Here is a 21454-nt window from a genome sequence, read left to right on the forward strand (position 1 = left end):
CCTTCGGGTCGAAAGAGAGAGTTGAGAAACTCGGGAGTCCGAATTTGTTCTTTCTTTGTAGTATGCTAAAGCTCTTTTGCAATCTAGTGTATGCAGTAATTTTTCCCTGTCATTTGTATGAGGTTTAGGGAAAAAGATGGGTAATTCTATGGTCTGATTGAGATGGAATTGAGAAACCACTTTTGGTAGGAAGGATGGGTGAGTTCGGAGAACCACCTTTTGGTGATGAAACTGTAAATACGGAGAATAATGGACCAAGGCCTGTAATTCACTGACTCGTCGTGCTGATGTTACTGCAACCAGTAACACCACCTTCCATGTGAGGTATTTAATATGTGCTGAGTCCACGGGCTCAAACGGGGGAAGAATAAGCTGTTTAAGAACTATGTTGAGGTTCCAAGGAACTGGAGGTTTGAAGATCGGAGGACGAAGGTGATTTAACCCCTTAATGAAACGAGATAGTAAGGGGTGATTGGAAATAGGAATATTGTTAAGTGGTCTGTGATATGCCGCTATGGCACTGAGATGAACCCTAATGGATGATGTTGCAAGACCAGCTGTGTACAGTGTATGTAGATAATCCATGAGTAACTCAGGTGAACAGTCTAATGGTGGTTCACCGTTAGAAGTGCACCAGGTCAATTATCGTTTCCATTTATAGCTACAGTTTTTCCTTGTTGAGTGTTTCCTGGATTCTAACAAAATGGACTGTGCCGAAGTGGAAACTCCCTATTCTGTTAAAAGGAGCCTCTCAATCTCCATGCTGTCAAATGGAGAGATGAGTGTAGCGGGTGTAGAAGCATTCCTTGATCTTGGAAGAGAAGATCTGGGCGATTTGGTAACTGAACTGGGTCCGAGATGGACAGTCAGAAGGAAACTGAACCACGGTTGCCTTGGCCAGGCTGGAGCTACAAGTATCAGTTGAGCCTTGTCTGCTCTGCACTTTTGAATTTACCTTGTTATGAGTGGTATGGGAGGAAAGGCATACAGGAGGCCTGCTGTTCACGGAATGAGGAAGGCATCCGGGGCGATCCTGAACTGACTTGGACTTATCGAGCAGAATTTGGGAACTTGAGGGTTGATATCTGTTGCAAAGAGATCTATTAAAGGCATCCCCCACTGAATGAAGATGTCTTGGGCTACCTCCGAATTGAGTGTCTATTCATGAGGATGAAAGATGCGACTTAGCCTGTCCGCTCTTGTATTTGCTACTCCTGGTAGGTAAGTTGCTTACAGATGTATGCAATGTTGGTGAGCATGTTTGAAGATTGTCAGGGTCTCCTTGCAAAGGGACCATGAACCGGACCCTCCTTGCTTGTTGATATAAAACATTGCCACTTGATTGTCTGTGTAGATCATGACCCTGTGGCCCTTTAAGTGACCTTGAAACACTTGTAAAGCATTTCGAATTGCTCTGAGCTCCAATAAATTTATCTGTAGAGTCCGCTCGGAGATTGTCCATAACCCTTGGGTTTCGTAAATCTCGAGATGTGCTCCCCATCCCTTGCGAGACGCATCTGTGGTCAAAACTGCGTTGTGAGGAGGAGGACTGAATAATGCTCCTTTGGACAGGGTGGAGTCTAGGAGCCACCATGTTATGTCCTGTTTCATCTCGGAGGTCAACGATAACTTCTGTGTCAATGGTTGTGAGTGTTGTTTCCATTGACGTTTTAGTCCCCATTGCAGGCGTCTCATATGTAGCCTGGTATTGGGAACCATGAAAATAGATGCCGCCATGTGGCCGAGGACTACCAAAATTTGTCTTGCCAACGGCCTCTGAGTGTTGTTCAACGAGTAGAGAAGTTGAAGTAGTTGTGTTATTCTTTCTGTTGGGAGATATGCCCGGTTGCGAACGGTGTCCAGGCCTTCTCCTATAAACTGTAGCCTTTGTGTTGGTTGGAGATGTGATTTCTGAAAATTGATCACTAGCCCCAATTCCTGTAAGCACTGTATCACTCGAAGGTGATTGAGTAAGATGTCTGGGGTTGATGCTGGGCTTGATGGACCCTTGGTCTGACCCAGTATGGCATTTTCTTATGTTCTTATGAAGCTATTATTAGCCAATCATCCAGATATGGAAAGATGGTCATACCCTGTTGTCTGAGATGAGCCACCACCACAACCATGCATTTGGTGAAAACCCTGGGTCAGCCGATAGTCCAAAGGGAAGAACCTTGTACTGGTAGTGTTGATGGCCGTAGCAAAAGCATATGTAACGCCAATAGGATGGATGGATTGCAATATGTGTGTAAGCAACCTTCAGATCGATGGAACACATCCAGTCGTTGGGTTGAATCAGAGGTAGGATAGATTTCAATGATACCATCTTGAATTTCTCTTTGGTCAGGAATTTGTTCAATTCCCATAGATCTAATATGGGGCGAAGGCCACCCGACTTTTTGGGTATGAGGAAGTATGGGGAATAAAACCCTGTATGCCGGGTTTTCAGGAAAATCCGAATGGCCTGCTGTTTGCGAAGCAAAGCAATTTCCTCCCCCAGTTGTGGTTGGAAGCTTTGACTCTTTAGAGTGGAAAGGTGAGGTAGTATGGGTTTTGTGGTAAATTGGAGTTGGTAGCCATGTCGTACTCTCTCTAAAACACATTAATCGGTTATTCTCTCCCAGGCTGCCAGGCAAGAATAAATTCTGCCAGGTGGTGCCTGGGTTATTAAAAAGATGGCATTGATTTTACTGCAGCAGCCGGTTGCTGTGTCTGCTGTCTTTGGTTACGTGGCTTACCCCTACGTTGAGTTGAGTTGTGTTGTTGCGGTGGAGGACGCTGGTAAGATGGATACGTCTGTGTACGAAAGGATTGATAAGACCTGTAAGGCCTATGGGCATAGGATTGTCTACGAGTAGATCCTATATAACGACGCGTGGTCGAGAAGTGAGGTTGTGATGTTAAGGATTGGACTGCTAGAGCTTCCTCTTTTAATTTGCCGACTGTGTCTTGAAATCGTTCTCAGACCAGGTTGTCTCCTGTACACGGGAGGTTCATTAGTTTCTCGTGTAAATCTTCTCGTATCGTACTAGAATGTAACCATGCCATCCCACGGACTGTGATGGCTGTTGCAGACGCTCTAGAAGATGTTTCAAATCCCTCATATATCGACCACAGAAGGTGTCGAGAACACTCCTCCATGTCATGAAGAGGCGGTGGTATCTGATCTGCCGTCAAGGAAAGCATACCTTTTGTGGCTTGTATGCACTCATATAGGTATTGTACCATGTAGAATTGATGGCGCATAATGTGGGCATTCAACATTGAGTTGTGGTACATCTTTCTGCCAAACTCATCTAAATATCAGTTGTCTTTGCCCGGTGGATATGAGGTATGCGACTTTGTTTTTTTGAATCTTTGCATTGCAGATTCTACCACAATTGAAGCATGTGGTAGTTGTGGTATAGAGTAAGGCGATGTTTTCTGCATATGAAATTTTATATCCGTTTTTTTGAAACCGCTGACAGAGAGTAAGGTGTTTCCCAAGATTTCTGTAAGACGGTATGTAATAGTTCCTGTGGTGGAAGAGATGTTGGTTCTCCCGGAGCATCGAAAATCTTTAGGAGACCAAAGGTTTCTGATCTAGGGTCTGTCTCCTTTTGTACCTCCAGTTGTAATATCGTGCCCAATTTTTCTAAACATTTTGGGTATGTCAGGTCCTCTGGAGGGGAATATGGTTCATGCGGTTGTTCTTGCGGATCCGATGGGAATCCGATAGATGACGATGGGGATGTTTGCGGAGACAGAGAATCAATAGGTGTATTTTGATGTTGAATTGGTGAAATTGGTCTTTTTGCTATTGGGGATGCTGGAGGCTCCACCGATGGTTCTCTAGAGGTATTTATACTGTGTTCCGGGGAACTCACAGATAGTTCGTTAGACATCTTAAAGGATGATGGAAGAGTTTCGTAAAACCCTGTCAACGATTGGGATAATTGAAAAAATGCCTCTTTTGTTTGAGGAGACATTGTTGAATGACCAGATTGTTTTGGTAACTCACATGTTTTAGGTTGCCCCGGAGGAATTTGAGGGTAAGCACTTGGCACATCATACTTCTTCTCCATCTTGCCCTCTGTGGTCTTAACATAATTATCTGAGGATGTAGATGCAGCAGAGGAAGTGATTTGTATTATGTCTCTACGAGATAAGGTGCCTGCACTTCGTGCATGAGATGACCTAGAAGTAGAAGGGCTCACTTCCCATGTGTCCCTCGTCTTCACAGCCTTTTGATGTGACGTGATCGCCTATGGTGATGGCGTGACGATCCTGTATGGATTCCACTTCCCGACGGCGATCGTCTTATACGTTTTGATTTCACCTCTGTAGAATTGGAATCTGAAGAGGTGGAATGAGGTACATCTGGAGACTGATGTCTTCATTTTAACCCATGTGGTATTGAATGATATGGGTGTTTGGACTGTTGTAGTCCACTATGCTTCGATTTCTTTGCTGCCATGTGCTCCAATGTCTTCGGCGCTATGTGCGCCGATGTTTTCTGTAGGTTGTACGCATATGGCGACTTGTGCGCATAAGTCTTCGGCACCATGCGAGCAAACGTCTTCGGCGCCGTTGTTTCCGGCGACGTGCACGCAGACAGCTCCGGCGATGTGCGCGCAGACAGCTCCGGCGCAGACGTCTTCGGTGCCGTAAGCGCAGATGTCTTCGGCGCCTTGTGCGTGGATGTTTTCGGCACTGTGTGCACCGATGTCTTGTGCGCTGATGTCGTTTTCGGCGCAGAAGGTTTATGCGCCGGTGATTTGGGCGCAGAAAGTACTTTGGGCGCATAAGTTGTGGGCGCCGAAGTTTTAGGTGCCGTTGTTTCCTGCGCAGATGGTTGAGGCTCTCTCGATCCTCTCAGATCCAATGGCCTATGTTGTCTCAGCAAGTCCTTACTTCCAAGCCTGGAGGGTTGAGGATCCCACGACAATGCTCGTTTTTGCGATGGAGACGTTGTTGTCGAGGGGCCAGGCGAGGAATGGTTCCAAAAAATTGAAAAGTTCCCATATCCTATAAGCCCGCTGTTTTGGGGCTCTTGGGGACATTCGGGCACAAAATTCACAATTTTGTAAATTGTGCTCTGGCCCCAGGCATCGGTAACATCGGTCATGGCCATCCGTGACTGACATTACCTTGCCACAGGTACAGGGTTTAAAACCCGACTTTTTTGACATTTCTAAGAAAAAATAATAAACGCTGAGGAGAAAGTCTGCCCCGCGTGCGATCCCACTCGCGGAAAGAACAGACTGAGGAGAATCTGTTACTTTCCTGCACGGGAACACACGCGCAGCTGCAGAGAGCTAAAATCTAAATCTCTGCTTGGTAAAGCTCCGCCTCCCGGACCTGATTGACAGATCCCATGACAGCATGGCTAATTCAGCCCTGCTATCGACGAGAAAAACAGGCTAGTATTGCATGGTGGTTTCATGAAAAAGCAGTACATGAAGCCTTTCAGAGAGGTCATTCAGAAAGAATAAGACACTGGCAGTTTTGGTTACTGTATTTTTTTTTAATTCAGGACAACAGCTGTACAACAAGAGGTCACACATAGCACTTGACCAGGTGTATTTCTACCTTCCCCATAATCATGTAATAGGGAGCAGGAGCCAGTTGAAAAATGCTGTATAGGAGTCACTGAATCAGACAATTATGCCTGACAAAGTTAATGCTCCTTTTTATATATATAAAAAAAAGTGAACAATTTGATTTAAAAATTAAATTAATGATTCTGGAGTATGATTTATCCACTTGTGTAAGCTGGACATGTTTAAAGTAAACAGAATCAGCAGGCTAGAGAATAAGGCAATGGAAAGCAAGCCTAGGAATATTATTTAAGCAGTGAGGCCTTAAAGAGTAAAGATTTCTTTCATTACGCAGCCATGAAATGACCTCAGCCAATCAGCAATAGCCTTTATTTGCTTACTCAGAGCTGTGCCAAACACCTGGAGCAGTAGGTAACCTTCTGTGCTGCCAGAGAGGAGGCCCTGTTTTCAAGTTGGACTGAGAATACTGCTGAGTAGCATAAAGGTCCCGAGTCTGGGAGAGCCAAATAAAGCTCTTAAGAGTCAGATATATCCATCGCAGCAGCTTTGGATGTAACCCAGAGATAACTGCATTCTACCCAATCAGTCACGTTATTTTAATTATTACTGATTTATACAGAACTGTCAGCATACATAGTATTTTATAAATGAGATGGTTACAAAACCCCTACTCATAATAATTCACATTTTTTCAGTACAAGGAGTTAAGTGCCTTGCTTGGTAGAGGTGGGACTGGAACCTGAACCTCTAGTTTCCACAGATCTGTGCTCTTTAATCACTAGTCCTGAATACTTGAGTGTATTTGAACAATGTGCATTTCAAACAGCACAGGTGAAGCTGTCCAACAACAGTTTCTCATTCCCCCTGGTGTAGCAGGAGGTCTTAGCTTTTTCCCATTTCTTGAGCCCGCTTTGTTGCTATCTCCACCGCATTCATGACTGTGGCCCGCAGACCCCCTCTTTCCAGCTCATGACAGGCATAGATGGTAGTGCCCCCAGGGGTGCAAACATCGTTCCGCAATTTGGCAGGGTGCTCTCCACTTTCCAGCATCATCTTAGCTGCTCCCTGTAAAAACAACTGAGGTGGTTAATAGGCATATGATTGATGTATGAATTTATATTTTACATTAGCTGCTCCTGGGTAAGGGAACAGAAATCAGTCCTTGGGGGAAGCTAAACCAAGGTACAGTACACTGCAGTTAATTAATGGGGAAATGTCTCTGATGGGATAGCAGAGTTGCTTACCTGTAACAGGTCTTCTCACAGGACAGCAGGATGTTAGTCCTCACATATGGGTGACATCACAGGATGGAGCCCAATCACGGAACACTTTTGTCAAAGTTTCTAGAACTTTGACTGGCACCTACAGGGCATGCCCAGCATAGCACCAACCCTGCATCCAGCAGGGGTCCCCCTTCAGTCTTATCTTATAGTAAAACGTAAGTGCGAAAAATAAAATAAGAAAACGTAAGCGAACCCAACTCTGCGGGGTGGCGGGCGGGTTTTGTGAGGACTAACATCCTGCTATCCTGTGAGAACACCTGTTACAGTTAAGCAACTCTGCTTACCTGTAGCCCTCACATATGGGTGAGTAGCGAGCTGGGGATGCCTGAGCAATACACCAAATGCACCCAAAGACGTGCAACAGGCACAATAACAGGGGTGGAATTTGGGAAGGAGGGCATCCTGAAAACCTGGGCGGGATGGTGGAAGGATGTTGGGCAGTTAAACTGAAAACAAGTTGCGAAACCCGACTGGCCAAAGATGGAATCTTGTCTGCCAGACTTATCTAAGCAATAATGGGCTGCGAATGTATGGAGAGAACTCCAGGTAGCAGCCTTACAAATATCAACAAGCAGCACCGAACAGAGGTGCGCTACTGATGTCGCCATGGCCCTGATAGAGTGTGCATTCACATAGTCTTGCAGCGGAATGCCTGCTTGCTGGTAGCAAAAAGAAATACAGTCCACTAACCAGGAGGAGAGGGTCTTCTTTACCACAGGATTTCCGAATGTGATAGTGTCGAAAGAAACAAATAATTGAGTGGATTTCCTGTGGGCGATGTGCAGTCTAGATAGGCTAGGGCACGTTTGCAGTCCAAGGAATGCAGAGCCTGTTCTCCTGGGTTTGAATGGGGCCTGGGAAAAAAGGTAGGCAGGATGATGGATTGATTAATTTTAAATTCTGATACTACCTTTGGTAAAAACTTAGGGTGAGTGCGAGCACTACCCTGTCATGCAGAACTTTAGAGTAAGGCGGGTAGGTAACTCAAGCCTGCAACTCACTAACTCTGCGAGTTGAGGTAACAGCGAGAAGAAAAACTACTTTCCAGGTGAGATAACGGAGATCACAAGAGTGGAGAGGCTCAAACGGAGGTTTCATGAGCCGCCCCAAAACTACGTTAAGGTCCCAAGCAGGAGCCTGTTCCCCCTTGCTTGTTGATGTACCACATCACCACCTGATTGTCTGTTTGAATCGGGATGGTTTTTGTTCGAAAGGCAATCCTGAAAGACCTTGAGGGCATATCTGATTGCCCGAAGCTCCAGGAAATGTATCTGGTGTTTGGCTTCCTCTGGAGACCAGGTTCCCTGGGTCTATAGATCGCCGACATGAGCACCCCACCCTAGGTTGGAGGCATCTGTCGTCAAGGTAATTTGAGGATCTGGAGCCTGAAATGGAAGAACTTGAAGTAGATTGGAGTGTTGTATCCACCAGGCCAGCGACAGGCGGAGCTGTGTGGTAACATCAGCCAATGTCCAGCATTGTCACAAGCTTGAACCCACTGGGATTTTAAGGTCCACTGCATTACTCTCATGGCTAGGCGGGCCACTGGAGTGACATGCACCGTAGACGCCATGTGACCCAGCAGTATGAAGAAAGTGACGAGCAGTTGAGGATACTCGAGACTGCAAATGATGCGACAGAGAGGCCAGGGTGAAAGCCCGATCCTGAGGGAGGAAGGCTTTCACCTGTATAGTGTTTAGGTAGGCCCCTATAAAGGATAGGGTTTGGGATGGAACTATCTTGGATTTGGGATAGTTGATTATAAACCCTAGGGAGATTAGGGTATGGAGAATGAGACGCAAGGATGCCAATGCGGCTTGTTGAGTTGGAGCCCTTATCAACCAATCGTCGAGATAAGGGTAGACGTGGACACCCTGACTCTTGAGGAAGGCTGCGACCACCACGAGGCACTTGGTAAAGACTCGTGGAGCAGACGCCAGGCTGAATGGTAGTACACGGTACTGGAAGTGGCGAGGACCGACCAGGAACCGCAGGAATTTGTGATGAGATGGAATAATTGAGATGTGTGTGTATGCGTCTTGGAGATCTAGAGAGCACAGCCAATCCCCTCTTTGTAGAAGAGGAAGAAGAGAGCCCAAGGTCACCATCCTGAACTTCTCCCTTTGTAGATATTTGTTTAGGGCGCGAAGATCCAGGATTGGACGAAAGCCAGCTGACCTTTTTGGGGATGAGGAAATCCCGGGAATAGAACCCCTGCTCTCGTTGGGAGAGGGGTACTGGTTCTATTGCCCGGGACCGGAAAAGGGCTGAGACCTCCTGTTCTAGAAGGGGAGAGTGGTTGGACGATCCCGTCAGCCGAGGTGGGGAGTCCGCCTGTACAGTCAGGAAGTTGAGGTGGTAACCCTGAATAACTACCGCAAGCACCCACTGGTCGGTGGTAACTGTGCCAAATGTTGGTGAAGTGGCACAATCGACCGCCGACCGGTACAGATGGAAGAGGAGGTTGGCATATGCTCTCCAGGAAAGAGTCAAAATCCTAACGCTGGTCCCGGCTGAGGAGAGGGCTTGAAGCCGGAGGATAATACCTTCTTGGTTTGTAGGCTGGCCTCTTAGAATCTCACCTGAATATCCTTTTGGAGGTGGATGAGAAATCAGCAGGCATTGAAGAAAGTTGACACAGCATTTCATGGTGGTCCTTTAGCTGCGCCACAGTCTCCTGGATCTTGTCTCCGAAAAGATTATCACCAGTACAGGGCAGGTCAGTCAACCTGTCCTATATCTCTGGTTTTAGGTCGGAGGATTTCAACCAGGCCCACCTTCTTGCACTAATCCCTGCTGCAGACACCCTAGAAGCAGTGTCTAATATGTCGTATGCAGCGCGGACCTCATGCTTGCCTGCATCAAGGTCCTTTTGAGCCAGAGCATTTAGGTCATCCTGGAACTGGTCAGGTAAAGATTCAAAGAAATCCTGGATCTCCTTAAAAAGGTTTCTGTTATACTGGGTTATGTATAACTGATAAGAAGCAATGCGAGATATAAGCATTGAGCCATGAAAGACCTGTCTGCCAAAAGCATCCAGGGATTTTTGCTCCTTCCCTGGAGGTATGGCGGAATGAGGTTTGGAACACCGTGCCTTTTTCTGGGCTGATTCCACAACCACAGAGTGATGATCCAGTTGTGATCTTTGAAACCCAGGAGCTGACTGTACAAGATAGGTGGCATCTGTCTTACGGTTGACAGGCGGAACCGAACCTGGGTGCTCCCAGTTTCTCTTTAGAAGATCAATTAGGATTTCATGAATAGGAATAGACAATTTCCTTAGGGGCATCAAGGAACTGGAGTACTTCCAGCATCTTGTGCCTTGAATCCTCTTCTGTCTGAAGCTGAAAAGGAACTGTCTCAAGACATTTCTTTAATGAAGTTAATAAAGTACAGATCCTCTGGAGGAGAACGCCTTCTCTCTTCAGGGGGAGAGGGCTCTGAAGGCAGATCATCTGTATCCTGGGAAGAATCATCAGTCCAAGGATCATATGGTTGATCACCAGCTCCCTGAGGATCTTCAGAGGGAAGAAATGGCATTATTCCCGAAGGGCCAGGCCTGGGCATCGACGGCATCGGAAGAGGCACCGAAGGCATTGATGGGAGGCATCGCTGGCATTGATGGGAGGCATCGCCGGCACCAGCAACATCGATGGATGAGTCGGTGGCAGAATTCCAGTCGGCAGTATGGGTATCGGTGTTTCTTCGCCATCCGATGACAAAGGTATCAGCGAAGGAAGAGGGCATACCGGTGTCCTTGGTTCCAGCGGTGGAAGGGCACCGATCAATGCATCCGGTTTACCCGGTAGTGGTGCGAACGCCATGGGAATCAGATCAGTGACCGGCTGGAGGCTGGAATCCCTGCAGTGCTTTTCCGATGGCCTCTTGGATCAGCCGATCCAATTCCTCACAGAAGCCTGGGGCGTGTAACCCCGGCTCCGGAGTAGGAAGCAATAGAGGCATAGCCAGAGGGTCCACCGGTAAAAGTGGAGCCGTGGCTCCCTGCACCGATGAAGGTGGGGGAACGCCTCGGTGACCCGATCACAGAGGAGGATGGGGCCTTCTCTGGACAGGATTTCTTTGTCGGTGGCTCTGTCGACGTCAATGCCTTGCCTGGATCAGTGGACTGAGCCTTCCAATGCCGGTGTCAACGCTTTTCACAGTGTTCTCCTCGGCCTTTCTCCTGAGTCGATGAGGAAGATTTCGACACCTTCGGAGTAGTTGGTGCCGGATGGGCAGCACCAGTGTCCCGCTGCTGGCAAGAGGTCGATAGCACCCACTCAGACGAAGTCGATGCGGTCGATGGAGTCGGGGGTTTTGAATGAAAGAGAAACTCCATCTTTTCTAAGCAGGCTTTACGGCCCTTCGGTGTCATTTGGGCACATTTGGTGCAAGTTAGGGTATCATGGCCGGACCCCAAGCACAATACACAAACTAGAGTCTGTGATGGACACTGTCCGAGGACTAATCGGGGCACCGACGAAAACCCGACGCCATGGCTTCGACAAAACTTTAGCCGCGGTGTGGTCGATGGCTGGTAGGCCCCGAAGGGAAAACTCGACGGGAATCAACCGCAGCAAAGGTAAAGCCTTACCTTTCGACCGCGGAATACAGATATCGATAGGGGGACCCCTATGGGGTAGAATAAGAACATTTTTAAAGAAGTTCCGTGAGGAAAATTCCTGTCAGAAATCTGTAGAGAGCTCCTTAACCCGCGTGGCTACTGCTGCGTGGAAAAAAAGAGACCGAAGGGGGACCCCTGCTGGATGCAGGGTTGGTGCTACGCTGGGCATGGCCAGTAGGTGCCAGTCAAAGTTCTAGAAACTTTGACAAAAGTGTTCCGTGATTGGGCTCCATCCTGTGATGTCACTCATATATATGTGAGGACTACCATCCTGCTTGCCCTGTGAGAAAAACAGAATCACCACCAGTTGTTATAAAACACATCAAAAAATATAAAATCAACAATAGTATAAAACCATACTATTAAAAAGAACACATTATTTTAAAACAGTTGATGAATAGAACATCCAATAATTAAAACCTTGTATAAAAAATGTTCAGACACCAATAAAATATTTCAAAATAGCAGATACAAAAAACCCCAATAATGTTGAGATTACTTACCTGATAATCTCCTTTTCCTTAGTGTATGCAGATGGACTCAGAACAAGTGAGTATAGTGTGCTCGTGCTAGCAGTTGGAGACGGATCTGACGTCAGCACGGGTACATATACCCCCACAGGAAGTGAAGCAACTCAGTAATCTTCCTTGCAAAAGCTGTTATGGATATATGTGTACTGACCGATCAATGAATTAGTGAAGCAGGATTCCCCTGACCGATTGATAGTAGCTGGAGACCGCCAGCGTTCCCAACCGGAAGGCGTCGACACCTGGTAGAGGGGACGCTCTCGTGTAAGAAATTACATGCCTTACCTGGAATTGGTGAAGCCCATGTATACTGGCAGCCGGACGGGATGGTGAGTCCATCTGCATACACTAAGGAAAAGGAGATTATCAGGTAAGTAATCTCAATATTTCCTAGCGTGTAGCAGATGGACTCATAACAAGTGGGATGTACAAAAGCTACTCCCGAACTGGGCGGGAGGCTGCCTGAGGACCGCGTAGGTCTGCCCTCACAAATGCTGTGTCCTCCCTAGCCTGGACTTCCAGACGGTAAAATCTGGAGAAGGTATGGAGGGAGGACCATGTCGCCGCCTTACATATCTCTGCGGGCGACAGCATCCTAGATTCCGCACAAGAGGCCGCCTGCGCTCTGGTGGAATGAGCCTTGACCTGCAGAGGTGGTGACTTCCCAGCCTCTACGTAGGCCGCTCTGATAACTTCTTTGATCCAGCGGGCAATGGTGGGCTGTGAGGCCGCTTCTCCTTGTTTCTTCCCGCTGTGAAGGACGAACAGATGGTCCGTCCTTCGTACTGCTTCTGTCATTTCCAGGTATCTGGGCAGCAATCTGCCGATGTCGAGATGGCGTAGTAAACGCCCTTCTTCTGATTTCTTCAAACCCGCCGTGTTTGGCAAGGATATGGTTTGGTTGAGGTGAAATTGTGAGACTACTTTAGGCAAAAAGGAGGGAACCGTGCGAAGATGGATAGCCTCTGGAGTGATTCTGAGAAAGGGATCACGGCAGGACAGCGCTTGTAGCTCCGAGATGCGGCGTGCTGAACATACAGCCAGCAAGAACACCATCTTCAAAGTTAGCAAACGAAGAGACAGGCTCCGAAGGGGTCTGAAGGTGGCTCCCGCGAGGAAATCCAAAACTATGTTGAGGTTCCACAGGGGCACTGGCCACTTCAGTGGCGGGCGAATGTGCTTGACTCCTTTCAGGAAACGGGAAACATCTGGGTGCGTGGCAATGGTCTTGCCATCCCTCCTGGGACCGTAGCAAGACAGCGCAGCCAAAGATGGTTTGTTTTTTTGTTTGTTTTTTTTTTTTAACAATATCCATGTCTGTTGCACACTCTTAACCTTTGTGTAACAACTTTTCTCATTTTATCAAAGTTTCCCCTTTGAATGTTTAGTGCTAGCGCCATGGGTTTACTTACTGTCCCACTTCCAGTCATTAACTCTAATTTGATCATGTTATGATCACTATTGCCATGCGGTTCCACAACTGTTACCTGGTGACCACTATCCAATCGGAAACTTCTAGCTCTGTTCCTTTGGTGACATGATCCCTCTGCAGCCATCGGAATAATGCCTGCTTCACTGCCTTTGGGAGAGCCAGCCTGGTCAAATATTACTGTGTTTGAGGGCTCCATCATGACAGTAACATCCTTTGAAGCAGTTTCATGCAGCCCTGGCCCACAGAACCAACTCCAAGTTCATCGCCATGAAGACTAACGTCTGCAGGTAAGCTCACACCAACCGCCGATCTGCTGTTTGCAGGGCTCAAATCCGTCCCCAAAGCTTTAGGATGCGATGCTCTGGAAAAAAACCAGGCTCTTAAGTAATCCAGAGTTTGATAGGATTGCAGGCTACTCTTGGCCAGATTTGTTAGGCGATCTATAAATTTAATAAATGTAAATGTAGATTGACTACCCATCTGAGTTCCTGCAGCCAACTAAACCACCTTGGAAGACACCATGCAATGAATGCTCTTCCACTGACTTGGCTCTGATTAACCAGTCGAGATAAGGATATATTCTTTGTGCAGTGCAACCACCACCACCACCATAAACTTAGAAAAGGTTCTGGGTGCTGTAGCCAGTCCGAATGGCAAGGCCTGAAATTGGAAATGGAGCCCGAGCACTGCACAGTGCAAAAAATGCTGGTGTTCCAGACGAATGGGGATGTGAAGATAAGCTTCCATCAAATCCAGGGAAATAAGAAACTCTCCCTTCTGCACTACCATGATCAAACACAAGGTTTCCATCCTGAAGTGGATAACCCACAAAAACTGGTTGACCCCTCTCAGATCCAAAATGGAATAATAGGTCCCTTCCTTTTTGGGGACTACAAAGTAAATGGAATATCGACCTGTACTGTCCTGTTCCCTTGGAACAGAAATTATGACTTTCAAGGCAATCAACCACTGCAATGTGGTATGCACTATGTTCCTTTTTATGATGGATTTGCATGGGGAAACCATCTGTAACCAGTTGGAGAAACTCTAGGGCGCAGCCATTCCTGACCTTGTCTAGCACCCACTGATCGGAAGTGATATGGAGCCAACACCGGCAAAACTGAGAAAGGCACCTGCCTATCTTGGTTAACAGAGGATGGACCCCCAAATCTTCATTGGGAAGAACCTGAGTTCACATCCTTTCCAGTCTTCTTTGACCAAAAGGACTGCGACATCCCAAAGGAACAAGACCTCTGACTCCTGGACCCTCTGTTTAAATGGAAACACCCACTAGTAAAAAAGGACCGCAACCCTGGTTTGTCATCTTCTCCCCACCTATTTACAATCTTCTCCAACTCCTTCCTGAACAGAAGGCAACCCTTAAATGGCAACTTCGTTAAATTCAACTTAGAGATAGAATCATTCGACCAGTTTCAAAGCCACAACAAACATTGCACTGCCACCAGAGGCCACACTTCAAGCTGCTGTGCGCACCAGATCATAACCTACATCCGCTAGGAAGGTGGCTCCAGGCTCCCAGGAAGACTTACTGCCATCCAGCATACTCCCATCTTCAGGCGGGTCTTCCTGAGTCAATATCAGTCCTGAGCATGCCACAAGGCGACAAGGGTCAACAATGCAAATTCATGGCCTAAGCCTCATAGACTTGCTTCAGGATATCTTCAATTTGCTGATCCTGGGTATCCTTCAGGCACCTTCCACCATAATGGTGGTCCACTTAGACACTGAGCACACCAGAGCAACCACCTTTGGAAAGCAAAACTGCCCTCGGGTCAGAGGCTCCAACCCGAACCCCCCCCCCCCTTTGAAATTAGCCTCCAGCACTCCCCACGCCAATTCAATCAGTTCCTGTACTGCTTCATGGAGAAGGAAAAAACACTCCACTTTCCACAAACTGAGCAGTATAGGGTCAATCTTTTTCTGCGGTTGGGATGGTATGTCTCTTCCTCATCCAGTGGGACTGGGCTATCAATCTGGGCAACTCATCCCAATGGAAAAGTCTCCAGATGTGGAGTGAGCCTCCACATCTGGAGGAATCTCATCCTCCTCAAGGATGGGGTCCCCTGGATCCTCAGAATAACCATGCAAGGAGTCCTCCAAGATATCAGAGTCTGCCCCGTCCTCCTCCCGATCTTCCCTGCCTCTCCTTTGCAACTTTCTCTGCTGCAGAGAGGGAGGGGGCACAGATGATCATTTCCTGCTCTGCGAAGAGGGCATCCTCAGAGAGAGGGGGACATTCCCCTGGCTCCCAACTGCAGCACCTCCTGAGCCTTACAAAAGGTCTGAAGGCCTTTAAAAGATTTCTGTCCAGGACAGGGCCAAAAGATCCATGCCCAGCATCAGGGCCAACCTCCACAGATTCCATAGGGTCAGGTGACAATGAATGAGAGCCCAGATCAACATCTCCTCGTGGAGTCTCTGGAGTTTGATCCATCCTGTGGGGAGCCTGCCAACTCGATATTGTCCAAGCGAGATCCCCCACCCCCCTGAAGAACACTTGCCCAGGCCATCTCCTCCTTGGCAGTCAAATACTTGCTACACAAACAGAGCAGGAGTCATTTCCTGTGCTGACTTCCCGGAGCCAAGGCAGTCTGAACATGTGGCCAACTGCTTGTGGCAGCACAAACTCCAACAGCATCAACCTTGCCTGACTGCCACGAAGGAAAAAACAGCTAACTGCTGCAAAAAGTTGATGCAACTCTGATGCCTCAGTTCCACTACTGCTCTGCAGCTGGCAAGTAATGCTGTTTACTTTATTTTTTTGTGTCGGACATGGCTCGCTCCTTAAATGAGCACAGTCTTGAATCTTCCATGCAGCCTCTGGCCCGCCCTGAAGCCCAGCCAGCAGAGGGAGACCCAAAAGACTCCAAGTCAAGAAGGAGGGAGAGAGATATCAGAAGGAGAACACCATTGTAAATCCAACGACTTCATTACCCGCACTAGAAGCTGTGTCTCTGCAGCCCGCAGGAGAGCTGTGTTTTTGCTTCATCTCTGGTTCTCCTCCAAGCCATCCAAAAACAGTGCTGGGCACTTGAGTGAGAGAGAGAACACTGCTATCACTTCAGGAGTCTGCTCCGGCCTTTCCATCCTATCCTGACAGGCCTATTTTCCACACCAAGTATGCATATTCACCATCTGATTCAAGGTAAACATTTTTTTTTTAAAACTTACCTGAGCTCAGCGCTTACTGGCTGAGTACAGAGACGGTCTCTGGCTGCAGGGGGAGAGGGCATCTGCCATCACTGCTGCGCTTGGTCTTCTGCACCTGCTGTCTTTCAGCTGAACTAGCAGCTAAGCGGGGCGGATTGACCTATCGGGGGATGGGGCTTCCCCCGGTGGGCCGGTCTAACTGGTCATGTGGTCTCGACCGCGTGGCTAATAGTATAGTACCCCCCCCCCCTCGAAGCAGGGCAGACACAGGTGGTATCTGTACCCAGCCAGCCCCTGCCGGAGAAATTAAAATCGAGGCCGGCGGAGGCCGAAGAAAAGAAGATAGGTCGGCGTCGCCCAGCCAGCCCCCACTGGAGACCAAGCGGCGGGGGCAGAAGAAATAATAATCGTGGCCAGCGGGGGCGAAAAAATGAAGATGGGCGCCGGCAGGAGCCAAAGAAGTGAACACCGATGCTGCTAGCCGCCGCCGGAGACCAGCTGTTCAGCTGGGGGCCTTAGATCGGCTGAGTGCTTCTGTGTGTGTGTGTTTGTTTGTGTGTGAGAGAAAGGAATGGCGCTTCTGTGTGTGTGAGAAAAGAAAATTATTCCTTACCTGCTAATTTTCGTTCCTGTAATACACCATGGATCATTCCAGACGGTGGGTTATGTTCCATGTCCAGCAGATGGAGTCAGAACACAAAATTCCCAGGGGAGGACCCATATAACCACACCTCCCCTGTAACAGCTCTCAGTAACTAGACTAACAAAGCCCAAAAGAGAGAGACTAAAAACAGAGGGATCAAGTAATCAAAGAAGGAATTGAAATAACCGCTGTCCAAATAAACAGCAACTAAATTCTGAACAGTGAACTTGCGAACAGCAGTGCATGAACAAAAAAGACGCGCAGTATTCGAAATACAGAGTAAAAGATTGTTAAGACAGGTAGGCAGGGATGTCCCACAAGCAAACCCCCAAACCAAGGGAGGGTGTCTGGAATGATCCATGGTATTACAGGAACGAAAATTAGCAGGTAAGGAATAATTTTCTTTTCCCTGTACATACCAGGATCATTCCAGACGGTGGGATGTACCAAAGCTTTCCCATCACGGGTGGGCCGCAGACAGCCCTGCTCGTATTACCTTGTCTCCAAGCTGACCGCCCGACGGAGAACCGACGTCCAGGCAATAATGTCTCGCAAAAGTATGGATCGACTTCCAGGTGACCGCCCTACAAATCTCCTGAGTGGAGACGGAGGAGCTCTCCACCCAAGATGTCGCCTGGGCTCGAAGAGAATGAGCCTTGACAACCAGCGGAGGGGACTTACCTACGCCAAGGTACGCCGCTATGATCGCACCCTTCAACCACCGCGCTATAGATTGTTTGGAGGCCATGCAACCCTACTGGGGTCCGGACCAGAGGATAAACAGATGATCGGAGAGCCGAAAATCATTAGTCACTTCCAGATAGCATATCAGAGACCGCCGTACATCCAGTCTACGCAGGTCTCCAGACTCAGAAGAGGCAAAAGATGGTAATTCCACCGATTGGTTGAGGTGGAATGCTGAAACCACTTTAAGAAGAAAAGAAGGAACCGTCCTCAGCGAAACCCCTTCAGGCGTGAAACGAAGGCATGGTTCACGACAGGATAGGGCCTGCAGCTCGGAAATACGTCTTGCGAACCACGGTCATCTGGGCCACTCTGGCGCCACAAGGATCACCGGCCCTTGGTGTGCCTCTATCCTGCGGATGACCTTGCCCACGAGGGGCCACGGTGGGAAAACATATAGGAGACAGCGGCGCGGCCAGGGCAGGACCAGCGCGTCCATGCCCTCGATGCCACGCTCCCGCCTGCGGCTGAAGAAGCGGGCGACCTTTGCATTTCCGGCGGTTGCCATTAGGTCTACGTGCGGTGTTCCACATCGCCGTACTATTATCCGCATCGCCTGCTGCGAGAGCTCCCACTCTCCGGGATCCAAGTTTTGTCGGCTGAGAAAGTCCACCTGTACGTTGTCCACTCCCGCTATACGCGAGGCCGCTAGTCGTTGAAGGTGAAGCTCTGCCCACACCATCAATTTGTCGGTTTCCAGAGAGACCAACCGACTTCTCGTGCCTCCCTGGCGATTGATGTACGCCACTGTAGTCGCATTGTCCGATAGCACCCTGACTGCTTGATGGCGTATATGGGGAAGAAACCCTGTAACGCAAGACGGTCCGCCCTGGTCTCCAAGCGGTTGATGGGCCACTTCGACTGTTCCTCCGTCCATCGACCCTGGATTGAGCTGTCCCGACAGACCGCTACCCAGCCTGTGAGGCTGGCGTCCATGGTGATAATCACCCAATCCGGGTCCTCCAGCGACACCCCCTGAGCTAGGTGCCGCTGTTCCAGCCACCAATGGAGACTGATGAAGGTTCCTCTCGGAATCGGAAGGATTGCCTGGAAATCTCTTGACACCGGCTGCCACCGGGAGAGTAGGGATCTCTGCAGAGGCCTCAGATGCGCGAATGCCCAAGGAACCAGATCGATGGTCGAGGCCATGGTCCCCAGTACCTGCAGGTAGTCCCAGGCAGTGGGTGTCTCGAGCACCATAAATCCTTGAATCTGCTGACGCAGAGAATGAGCTCTGTCCGAATGCAGAAAAACCCTGGCATTCTTGGTGTCGAAGTGAGCTCCCAGAAAATCCAACGACTGGGACGGGACCAGGCTGCTTTTGATGAAGTTGACAATCCATCCCAGAAATTGGAGAAGTTGTACCACTCTGTCGACTGCGAGGATACACTGCGCTCGTGACTTTGCTCGGATGAGCCAATCGTCTAGGTAAGGATGCACAAGGATGCCTTCCTTGCGCAAGGTTGCCGCCACTACCACCATGATCTTCGTGAAAACCCGTGGAGCTGTGGCCAGGCCAAAGGGAAGAGCGCGAAATTGGAAGTGTTGACCCAAAATTTTGAAGTGTAGGTAACGCTGATGAGCTTGACAAATTGGTATGTGGAAATACGCCTCCGTGAGATCCAACGAAGCCAAGAATCCTCCTGGATGAACTGCCGCTAACACTGAACAGAGTGTCTCCATGTGGAAACGAGGGACTCTAAGGGACCGGTTGACCTGCTTGAGGTCCAGGATAGGACGAAAAGTACCTTCCTTCTTGGGAACCACAAAGTAGATTGAATAATGCCCCTGGCCCAGTTCGGCGGCTGGCACCAGCACTATGGCCCCTAATTGAAGGAGACGATCGAGGGTCTGCCGCACGGCTCCCTGTTTGATTAAGGACCCGCAAGGGGAAAACAGGAACCGGTCCCGAGGAGCGCAAACAAAATCCAAAGCGTAACCGCGTCTTAGAATATCCAGAACCCATTGATCTGACGTGATTTGGACCCACACTTCGTAGAAGAGAGCAAGGCGACCCCCCAGTCGAGGGACCACCTCGCGGGTCCGTCTGGCATCATTGGGTAGATTTAGCGGATGTACCAGCACCCTGCGCTTCCTTACCCTGGCGGCGCCCATGAAAGGGCCGGTTCCAGGAGTACAAATGAGAAGAGGGAGCCTGCGGTGGCTGTTGCCTCTGAGGACGCGCTCTCCACTGGTTACAATAACGGTTTCTGGAGTAATTTTATGATCTTGACGAACGGGGTCGATCTTCGGGCAACTTGTGCACCACGTTCTCATTAAGGGACTTGATGATCTGATCCAAGTCTTCGAAGAGGCATCAGCCGACCAATTGCGAAGCCAAAGGAGCCGACGCTCTGAGACCGCCGCCACCATGGTTCGGGCTAGGACCCTTAAAAGATCATATAAAGCATCCGCTCCATAGGCAACCACGGCTTCCAGTCTGTCCGCCTGGTGAGCCTCAGCGTCTGGTAAGGACTGGGAGGTGAGAAGCTGCTGCACCCACCGAAGACCCGCTCGCTGTGTGAGGGAACTGCAGATAGCCGCCCGCATCCCTAAGGCCGAGACCTCAAAGATACGCTTGAGGTAAACCTCCAAGCTTCCGATCCTGCATATCCTTCAACGCCGTCCCTCCAGTGACAGGAATAGTGGTATGCTTTGTGACCGCTGATACCGCAGAATCTACGGCGGGAACTTTGAGAATTTCCAAAAAATCGGCCGGCAGAGGATACAATTTTTTCCATGGCTCTACCGACCCTAAGGTTGGCCTCCGGGGAATCCCATTCCCGAGTGATCAACTGCAAGATCTTGTGATGAGTGGGAAAAGACTTGGCTAGAAGCCGCAGTCCTGCTAGGAGGGGGTCCCCCTTCTTGAGAGCCGGGTCAGGCCCCACCGGTTCCGGAGGGGGATCAATATCCATTTCCTGGAGGATGTAGGAAATGAGGTCATCTAACTCCGCCGCTTTGAAGATGCGGAGGACCCTAGGGTCGTCGCCCTCCACCTGGGCCGCCAAGGTGGGGTCGTCCACGTCAGGGTCCTGGGATTGTCCTTCCCCCGAAGTCTGTATTATTGATGGTGTCCCGGTAGGGCCAAGAGATGTCCCCGTTCCCCCGCCTACTAAAGGGGGGCGAGCCTGAGGGACAGGGCAGGAGGGGCAGGACATGGAGGGTCCCCAGGTCCTGAAGGTCGTGTCTCTGCTCTGAAGAAAAGCCCTGTGCATCAGGACTATGAATTCAGGGGAAAAGGCCTGGCATCCTGAGGGGGTCACCCCCTGGGGGATCCCCCCTCTGCCTATCAGGATTAGACTCGGAGTAAGGGTCCAAAATGGGCCTAGAAGTGGAGAACGGATTATTCGTGTCCTCCTCAGAAAGCACGGCATCAGAATCTTGCAACAAAATGGCCGCCGTTCCCACGCTGAGAGGGAACGGGGCCTGGCGCTTCCTTCCCACGCGGTCTGCAGCTCGAATGTCCTTGCTAGTAGCTGGCGCACAT

The 21454-nt window shown here is 49.2% G+C and overlaps 1 protein-coding gene across 1 annotated transcript in view; it reads right to left on the minus strand.

Annotated features, from left to right (window-relative positions):
• Positions 1-5499: 5499 nt before the first annotated feature.
• The window catches only part of PYCR3 (pyrroline-5-carboxylate reductase 3), a 54848-nt gene continuing 38893 nt past the window's right edge, over positions 5500-21454 (minus strand). Inside the window, exon 6 of the mRNA XM_029592197.1 lies at positions 5500-6605. Within this exon, the coding sequence (XP_029448057.1) occupies positions 6423-6605 (183 nt within the window). The 3' untranslated portion in view covers positions 5500-6422. The remainder of the gene's footprint in view (positions 6606-21454) is intronic.

The sequence above is a fragment of the Rhinatrema bivittatum genome, chromosome 2, assembly GCF_901001135.1.
Source record: "Rhinatrema bivittatum chromosome 2, aRhiBiv1.1, whole genome shotgun sequence".
Lineage (NCBI taxonomy): Eukaryota > Metazoa > Chordata > Amphibia > Gymnophiona > Rhinatrematidae > Rhinatrema > Rhinatrema bivittatum.